The 10,408-nt window shown below is 36.5% G+C and overlaps 1 protein-coding gene across 1 annotated transcript in view; it reads right to left on the reverse strand.

The window, feature by feature from the left end:
* LOC138019250 (regulatory factor X 4-like) overlaps positions 1 to 10,178 on the reverse strand; it is a 32,933-nt gene extending 22,755 nt beyond the window's left edge. The window contains exon 1 of the mRNA XM_068865978.1: positions 9,785 to 10,178. Coding sequence (XP_068722079.1) covers positions 9,785 to 9,944 — 160 coding nt within the window. The 5' untranslated portion in view covers positions 9,945 to 10,178. The remainder of the gene's footprint in view (positions 1 to 9,784) is intronic.
* Positions 10,179 to 10,408: the final 230 nt, after the last annotated feature.

A 10,408-nucleotide genomic window follows, 5' to 3' on the forward strand; every position in this document is an offset into this window, starting at 1 on the left:
ACTGACTGAATGACTTTTATGCGGCAGTTAACTTGCATTTTGTTAAAGGTCCTTTTCGCCTAATCATTGCCTTTGTTGCAAAAAAAATGCGCAAGGACCTGTATATTGTAATAAGCTGTAGGTGTTGATTTTTTTCCATCTGTCCTTAGTTGTTGAGAGCTTTTGAAATCGCTTTCCCTTTGACGAAGGTATAGTGGCAATTTCATTTAATTTTGAAGGTCACATATTTCTTACAGAGGACTGATAAAAAAAAGCACGTCTACCTCAAAACCGATCGAAGAAAATAACTTTTACGTCTTCTTCTGCTCATGTAGCGAAACTAACTTTGGTATTATCAAACATAATTGCTCTGAAATTTCAGTCTGCTTCATGAGCAGATGTTTATTCAACTTATAAAAAAGGGAATTGAATTTTTTAGCAAAGTTGTACAAAACTTTGATTTGAATATATATTTTTTTTAATTTGACATGAATAAACATCAACAATGTGTGGAAAGCCGTAGCTGAAGCGACTTTGGCAATTTTAGACGGCAGAGTAATGTCAAATGCATACAAAGTTAAACAACAAAAGCCAGCAGAGGTTATTTCAAGACAAACGAAAAAAAATTATTCTTTTCCTTTGGCAGGTCGTAGTAAGAGACAAAGGGTACCAATAAACAGCTGTCAAATTTAATTTATTCGCCAGATAAGTTATTATATTTTCACAATAAAATACAATAACTCCAGTGTATTGCGACACAAACCAAGATGATAAGTAACTCATTACATGACGTCGGGCACGACTCTCGAAGCGATTACTGCATGTTGCTTTTAGAGCATTTTAAACATAGTTACTTGGTTGGCTGGCTGCCATTTCTGAATCAAAACACATTGGCAAAAAAAGTGTTCTTTATAAGCATGCGGACCAATGAAATTGTTTCTTTGCCAAAGGCTGAATAAATATTTACGCACTCGCAAAGGAAAAATACAGGAATAATTAGAATAGATTATGATTTGAAAAGCAAATAGTCGTGTTAGTTATCTTTTAGTTCGCACACTTTGAAAATTCGATATATTAAAGTCGTTGCAAAAATCTAGGCCCAAATCAGTTTTCCTTACACAAATCATTTATTGAACTATATCTGTCTTTAATTAAGACCACGTGTACATTTAAAATAATCGGACTGGCCCTTTCGCAATTTATATTCTTTCCACGTTTGCCGGGTTAAAATGTATGAACACTTCTTTCATAAAATCAGTTGTACAAGGGAGTATCGACTAGTTTTCATCCTTGATAGAAGATGTAACATTATATTTTGCTGAATCTTCTCTCTAGCTCGACTTCAGTATTTCCGAGCAAAAGCAAGACAAATACAATAACGGCTGAATTGCTTTGAAGTGCATGTCTTTCGCCTGCCAGGGCCAAAAATAACAAGAGTTTCCTACGGACTCATTTTTGAGACTTGTGACTCTCAAGAAATCCGTGGAGGTCCAGACAAAAAGAAAATGAGGGACTTATCAAGCAGGTGATCATGTTGTTTCAATTCTGCGGGTGACTATATCATAAATAAACAACAGCTGTAGTTAAATGGTTCACTTGGCCCAAGTGAACCATTTAACTAGTTGACTTTTGAATGGTTTGTTCAGCAAAAGTACAAGTTAAGCTTTAGGAAAGGGAAGGAAAAGCCTTAATTCTTGTCAAACAGAATCTGCGTAATGGCATAATTATCAACAATGTAATAGCAACATCATTTTTGTTCTGCAGACCAATTGAAATGGAAAAGACTTGTTCGTGCGCTTCGACCTTCTTTTAAGGATTATTCGACGCAGTAAATTATTGGTTTGTAGAATTTGGCAAAAATGCAAAAACAATCGTTCAGATCAATGGCGTGAACTATTGTAGATGCACACGAGAACCATCTCAGTCACCAAGGTGTCCCAGGTTCTATTTGAATCGATTCTGCATTAAAATTTCTTGGGGTTTGATATTCCCAGCACTCACTGTTATGCGTAGGATGAGTTTATTCCGGTTGAGTTTTATGTGGTATTTCCGTAAACACCGGGCTTCTATTCACACAAACAAAAACATCAATTTATTTACTGCGGCACTGTAAGGAAGTAGCCAGTTATTTTTTTTAAAGCAGTTATTTCCTTCTTTGACGGTCCCCATTTTAGTTTTCCGCCCTGTTCTGTTCGTTAATTAAGGGTTTTGGTGCGAATGCAGACCGTATGATTGACTGACTTCATAAGGACCCAGAAAAAAATCTGGTTTTCCCACTAAGAGTTGATCTACGATTCAGATTACTACCCCTGAGGGGCCAGATCGTTAAACTACTGAAGGTTCGTAGTAGGGTCGTATCTACTCTAGCTACGAACTGCCTCGTGACTGCGATGAGGTAAGCGTTTGAAGTAGTTTCCTCTGCACCTGTCTTAAAGGATAACACCGCATTAAAAGACTAATGATAATACGAAGAAGAGGAAGAAGAAGAAGAAGAAGAAGAAGAATAGTAATAATAATAATAATAATAATAATAATAATAATAATAATTATGATTATAATAATTATAATAGTAATAATAATAATAATAATAATAATAATATGCAGAAGGCCACACTCTTGGGCACGGTAAAGATCATTAGAAAAGTTGTCGAAACGTACCTGAGACTGTTGCATGTGGCTTGATCTTGGAAACATTAGAAACTATACTCGAGGGCGCTTTCCGTTTGACAGAACTGACCAGGCCAGACTGCCTTCAAATTAACACACTTCGAGGATGATATATATACTCCTCCGGAAGAATGCGAGGGATTATCGTGCGAATGTTCCTTCAAATTATTGCATTTTCATTGCAAACTGACGGGTCTGACCGGCCAGTGCTGACAAAAAGAAAGCGCTCTAAGTTTCAAGCTTCTTTAGGCGACCACAAGTGGTCTACTAATTAATTGCGGAGACTGTAAAAAATCCAGTCATGTGAAATTAAATCAACGGATTCAAATACAGACTACATCTCAAACTGATATTTTTTAAAATTTCTTTATTACAATTTAATGGTGAGACAGAAATGAAGCAGGGAAAAGAATTAATTAAGATAAGTTGATAAGTAGTCCTAGACCACATATCAGCACAGATAACCAGAAAATAAATAACATAATAATAATAATAATAATAATAATAATAATTAATAATAATAATAATTTAGAAGCTGCTGTTAAAGCAGAACAATTTCAAAAGGAAGCAGTTATAGAAGAAGAAGTGAAATCATGGAGAGAAAAGAAAATGCATAAGGCAGCTGGAAAAAGAGGGTGTTGACACCAACGAAACGTGGAATTGGCTTTTGAAAAAGCTGACCTTAAATCCAGCACTGAAGCTTTCATCTGTGCAGCACGAGAACAAACTGTGAGAACGAAGTGTCCTGTGGACGAGAGTGCGGAATCTCCACTGCGTCGAATGTGTGACTAGAGAGGTGAGAGTGTTACCCATGTCATTAGCGAGTGCAGCAAACTTGCGCAAAAAGAATATAAGAAGAGACACGATAATGTCGTCAGAATGATTCATTGGGAATCGTGTGGTGTGATCTGTTGAATAGGTTGGACAGAGCACACAAATGGTACGAACACCAGCCCCATAGTGTGTTGGAGACCAATAAGATCAAAGTGTTGTTGGATTTCAACGTACAGTGCGACCATATAATAGGGGCTAGAATGCCGGATATTATTGTTGTGGGAAAGGAGGATAGAGTCTGTAAAATAATCGATGTTGCCGTACCAGCGGACTGAGAGTTAACTCAAAGGAAAGTGAAAAAATTGAAAAATATCAAGATCTCAAGCGTGAGATAACAACGATATGGACTTCGCGAAAAGTGGAGGTGATAACGCTTATTGTAGGAGCTTTGAGAGCAATCCCTAAAGGTCTGAATAAGTCGCTTCAGAATATTGGTATAAGGGTAAAATCAGGGTACGTGCAGAAGACCGCATTACAGTGGAACCCCCCCCCCCCCTCCCCCCTTACGGCCACGTCGGTAATACGGTCACCTCGTTATTTTGGCCACTTTTTTTTTGGCCTGGAAAAACGGCCATACATTCACTTATAGGAAACCCTCGTTAATGCACTCACCCGTTAATACGGCCAACGGCCACAATTTTAAATCCCAAACAGTAGAATATTCTATACTTTCACTCCGTTAATACGGCCACTCGCACTAAATTAAGAAAACCAAAACCCCTGTGACATGTCAATTTCATTGACCTTTGTTATTTACTACTGTAATTGAACAGCTCATTTACTTTACAAATTACAACACTCCTCCCTGTTTTCATTACAAACGTGATCTTGACACTGCTGTAACATCCAGTAAGGCAAATCGCGGAGGGATTAAGGGAAGGGATTAAAAACACGTCTTTCGCACAGGTAATTACGGCGGCTTCCGTTTATTAGAAGCAAAGTAAGTTGGGCCTGTTCTTGTTTTGATTTTAAGCTCAGGACGTACAGTGCACTTTAAACTTTAAGCGTTTTATCTACTGAGCGAAGTTTCATGTATGTTATACAATTACTGTACGTTCATTCCTGTTGTTCATTAAAGCGAAAAGTTGTTCTGGAGGTGCAAATGCGATTTTTGTCATGACGGCCCTTTAGTCATGAATTTCATCCTATCCCGGCCACCCCGATACTATGACCAATTTTTTTGGGCCCGTTTATGACCGTATTAACGGAGTTCCATTGTACTAGGAACTGCAAGGATACTACGAAGAGTTCTTGAGATTTGAGAGGTCGCCAGAACTTTGTCACCCTTGATTACTAGCTGTAACCCGCTCCTAGGGAATTTTAGTGTCCGGTTGACCAGCGAGACTGGGTTTAATTGTATTTATTATATGGCTTGTGTTTGTAGCCGATATAACGCGCGCTCTGATTGACTAATTGTGACTGGATTGTAGGGCATTATTCTCCCGTAATGCCCACGGGCCGATTACGGGCTTGCAAAAACAAAGCAAAATGTAATTAAAAAGCTATATAATAAACTACTTACTAACCGAGCTAGCTCGAGCCGTACTGGGGAATATTGGCCGCTAGGTCCGTACTGCCACGACCTCGGGCCAATATTCCCCAGTACGGCCCTCGCACTCGGTTAGTAAGAAGTTAATAATAATAATAATAATAATAATAATAATAATAATAATAATAATAATAATAACAATAATAACAATAAAATAATAATAATAATAATATCGCTTTGATGATCCATACGATGTTTTTGAAATTCATATTTAATCAATACATGTTTCCGAAACATGTATTGATTAAATATGAATTTCAAAAACATCGTATGGATCATCAAAGCGATATCTTACTTCGTGCTGCTAAGAAGTTTTAATAATAATAATAACAATAATAATAACAATTATCATTTAGCTTTACTTTTTACTCCCATTTGTACTACCTAATTTGATATTGTAAATATATAATAATGTTCTAGAGTATTTATCAAATCACAATTGAACATAGCATTATTATTACAGAGAATCGTATTATTTTATAGATATATTTTAATAGTTGAAAATAATAATAATTATAATAATATTAATAATGATATTTTAAAATATACTATATTCATTAAAATCAGTGTTATGAAAGACAAATACTATTTGAAGTGCGGAGTTGACATTGAAGATAATAGCAGGTCTAGCAGTGATGAAGGTTGTCTTCAATCTTCAACTTCAACATACTTCATTCCGCACTTAAATACATGTCTTTAATATATGTAGTCTCTAACAAATATCTTCACCCTCTCCGGGTTTGTTACGAACTTACAACATGACAAACACTCAGCTGGCTTGAGAGCTCGTATGGGTAGAGCACTCAGGACTGCACCAGTATCATTCATAGAAGTTTCCAGTTTAAATCCCCTCTTAGCCTGAATTATTCAGGCTTTTCTTTCGTTATTGCAAACTGAGTAGCGATATATTTGCGATGTTCGTGCGCCCATCTCATCATAATACTCGAGCTAAATGCTTGCTGTTACTCGATCATGAGAAAGATAAAAGTACACGATATTTTAACATCACTATAATGCATCACTCAAAGACAAGAATATTAATCCGGCTCAGCAATTTAAGAATATGAATATTGTCAGTCGGGTACGCTCTGGCTCTTCAATGCTCCTTGAAATTCCCTCGATCACACGTACAAACTCTGCTCCTAGATTCACACTGCTCTGAAGCAATCACTTAAGTTGATTATTTTTCAGTCTTCCCTGATTCCATTTTATTTCACCATGTCTTAGAGAATAAAGTTCTCTTGTGTTAAAGTTAAAAGTACTTAAATTGCCTACCTTTTTAAAAAAATTTTGGAACACTGACTTAAATTTAAATAGAAAGAACAGGGAGATATTCTATATCCTTATCAGTGGTGATAAAATTATTTCTTTTTGCAACGTTTATCCACTCCCGAAAAGATGAATATACTGTTTTTTACAATGCTTTTGTTACTTGTGAGAGTTCTTGAGCTGTTCTTGAGCTTCTCCGCTATATTTTTCGTCATGTGGAGGTTATTTAGTCGGTTAGAAAAAAGGTTCGATTCACACGAAAATGCTTTGCCTTGAATTTTCAATATATGCGATATATACTCCTTGTAAAAAATTGAACCACATGGAACCGTGAATTGGATATCTAATACCAGAGGTTTATGGAAAACGGTTAAACCGTAAGGGCGTGCGTTATGAAATAAAAGTCATGATCAGGTGCCTGGTGCAGTCTTACTGAGGAAAAAAAATTAAAATTATGATCAAATATAGAACAGAACTCCTCTGGACTTTTGCACAATAATTTCCAAAGAAGACCTGGAACGATCACATTACTACAGCTAATAATCTAACCACAGGATCGAAGACGAATAAAATGACTCATCAAAATGCTCTGTGAAAGTGACAACGTAATTTGTAAAGAATATACTTGACAGCCTATACTCTTCCCTTAATGTATTGTTATGACGACATCATTCTACCGTGAACATGACTAGCCGTGCAGATATTTCACCGCAGCCTTTCGTGCAATGTTTTCAGCTCCAAAGAAAAAAACAAAGCTAGTGAAAACAAGGCGGGCAAACAAAGAAGTTGTATTTTAAATATAAGTAAAAGAATTTCTTGAACGAACGAATACCCCAAAGTTGCCCGTACTCTGTCAATTACTCTTCAACAGAAGGGAAGTAATTAATACACAGAGCAGAAATTCTCTTCTGCTTAATTCATAGAACTGCTCAAAGAGTATGCTATTATCATACTGCTCAAGGAGTACGCTATTGCACAGCCTACAGAATGCGAACTTGATACTCGAGAGGACTCAAGTTGCAAGGCATAATCACTATTTGGTTGTAGAAGCCATTTTCGTCAAATAATTACACGATAATTAATTCGACTTCTAGGGAGTATCTTCAAAAGCGAAAATTTCAAAATAAGCGGTAGATTACAGTTCACATGACGGTTCACAAAGCTTCCAGGTGGACAATCAAACATAGCCGTTTCACGCTTAGCCTACTCTGGCTTAAAATACATTACGATTCAATACTCTTTTATCAGTTCTCCTCAGAGCTTAATTACTCAACTGAGACAAAGTCCCCAATACCTAAATATTGTAATCGCGGAAGTTAACTTAAGGAGCGCTAGCACTCATCAATATAGCCATTCCCGCCATTTTAAAGGGGTGAGCTGAATTTAACATAAAATACAAAAAAGCGATTTAATTTGATACAAAATTACTTAATAGAGCCTTACAAGCTAATTCAATGGACGGGAAAAGGCTAAAACCTTTATTAATAAAAGGAAAACTAAGGCTGGCAAAAGTACAACCTGGATGCATGTGATATTCATCAAACATATCGGCATTTAAACTTCGAACCTGTCTCAAAAGAGCCGCGAATGTACACTTCCAAATGCTGTTGTTTGTATATTACCGTTAAACATTTTATTTCCTTAGATAAAAACAAAACAACTTGAGGGAGCGGCCAGTTGCTGAAAAAGTGCGAATTACTCCAACTCGGGTGCGCAGTAAACGTTGATCCAGTTTTGGCCAAACAGAGTTCTTTCAAAAGCGTAACTGTGGTGGCTGAAGATGATGGACACTGATGATTAATACCGGCGAGCAAAATTTGTTGAAAAATCTTCCTTGATCAACGGACTTGCTTAAGAAGCTATGAACGCCGTGTTGGCCTTCAAGTAAAGCCTTTACTTGAAGACCAACACGTTGAAACTGTCTGATTCAAATAACGGAACCAAGATCGAGAACTTTCCCTCCTGGTATCTAAAGGAGAATTATTAGGGTCAATGCAAGTTACGAAAATAAATCGGGGTGATAGAAAGAGCGACTGGAGTATAATTAATTTATACATCGTCCAGTAGAGGACAAGGGATCGATATTAAAACTAAAACGGACGGTCATTTCTAAAGCTATTATTCTGGACACAATGACGAATTTGGTGTATCAAACATGTTTTATTAGGTTTTATAGTAGTTTCAAAGGTTCTTCATTTGTCCGCCTGTAGGGGTTGAGACATGTATTCTATAGTCTAAAGCTACCAGCGAGAAACTGCTCTGCCAGAGTAAATACGTTAATAAACTGAGAAAATTTGAAAAAAAGGAAACTCGTGATTCGTTTGGCAGCTGTAAACCCTGCCACGGCAATTTCTATCATCTGAGAATAAGACGGGTTCTAAAATGTGAAGACAATCAAGATAGCAGAGCTGATAAATTGGCCTTTATGGTATTCCTTTTACACAACGAATTTGAAACAATTATCGCTTAAACTAGAGCATAACCTTAGATTTAAAGTAACAAAATGGTTTTTACTCGTTTAAGATCACGAAAAGTTTAAAGGTCTTAAAATTTCGCGGAAATAAAGATCATTCAAATTTTGATCAGCTGAACAATGTGCCTTAAACACTTGAGCTTAAATTAGCATTTTGGAAACATCACCTTCTGGGGAGAATGCAAAGATGATCGCTTAGAATTGTATTCACGTGCAAAATAGGGTTAGATAACCCGAAATTAAAAGCTCTTTAAAATCCCTTTCAATTCTGAGAGAACCGGGGATTAACAAAAAGAGCAGTGTAGTCGTTATTCTAATCAGCAATTTATTTGTAATTAATAACAAGTCCTGTTGGAGTTGTATGTTTTTTACTGACGGGAATTTCAAAACGCTTAGATAGGTTGACAGTAACTTGACTTCGCGAATAAAAGAACTTTGGAAGCTCAAATCTGTCCACCTTTCTATATCTTCGCACGGCGACCCACGAAATTTCGTAATTGAACTTGAGTTGCGTTGTTACATAAACAAAAGAGGAAATTATAAACATGCATCGATACAAGACAATGTTAGCCTCTTGTTCTATTGTTTTTCTTGGTTATAGGGAGTGTTATATCAGTGTTTTTGTTTCCGTTTTTTGTATTCAACAACGAACGGTAAAAATAATTGCTCTACCAGTTTTCTTCTTTATTCGTAACAATTTTTAACTCTACGTCATTTCTTCTGCAACTTTTGGTTTGATTAAATTTTTTTTTTTGAATTGGTAATAACTAATTTTAATTTGGTTGAAATTTTCCTGAATCGCGTCGGCAGGAAAAAGAATTGTTTTGAAATCTTGCTAAAGGAAAGTGGAGAAGAATTACGGCCGATGCATTTCATGGGAACTAATAAGTTAACATTGGACAAAATATATGAAATTTATAACAGATTCAGTTTACCAAGCTAGAAGTATGATCAACGTATTTCAAATGAACAGTCAAACGGCAGTGATTTAAAATATCTTCAAGGAAACTTACCCTTTGGCCTACAGTGTTTTACATCTTCAGTAGTACATTCGTCATCCGTCTCTACCTCGCAATAAGATCTCTGTGCACGAGCTCTTTTAGGCCGACAACTGGATGTTTCCTCGTGGGTCACACTTTGCTTCGAATCCACTTTAACTGTTTTGGGCTCCATTTGTCCTTGCGAAAATACAATTGACTTATGACATCAAAAAAATGCGCAAATTTCACCTCTTGGGACGAAGTGTTAGTTATATGCCCCGCCGCTAAAGGCCTTTAAAAATACGAATTTCCGGACTGGTTAATAACTGAGATTCGTTTCGTCAGCAGGTGCAAAGAACTCCCACCTTCCGACTTTTATGATCAAGGGGACAAAGTTGTCTTTATGAATATACAATCGTGCGCGAACAAAGAAAGCACACTGCAGTTGCTCTGACACGACATCTGATTGGATAGTTATAACAATACACGAAGAGACTTGCCATGCTCTTATAAGACCATCAGAGAAGTTTTAATTTATAAATATTCTTATTGGGGCTTTGTAAACACATCGGCTAAATTATTCAGGTTACGCTTTTGCCTTGAGCTAAACACGAAAATGATACAAAATGATTTATAATGATTAACCTCGAGAAAACT

The sequence above is a fragment of the Montipora capricornis genome, chromosome 10, assembly GCF_036669925.1.
Source record: "Montipora capricornis isolate CH-2021 chromosome 10, ASM3666992v2, whole genome shotgun sequence".
Lineage (NCBI taxonomy): Eukaryota > Metazoa > Cnidaria > Anthozoa > Scleractinia > Acroporidae > Montipora > Montipora capricornis.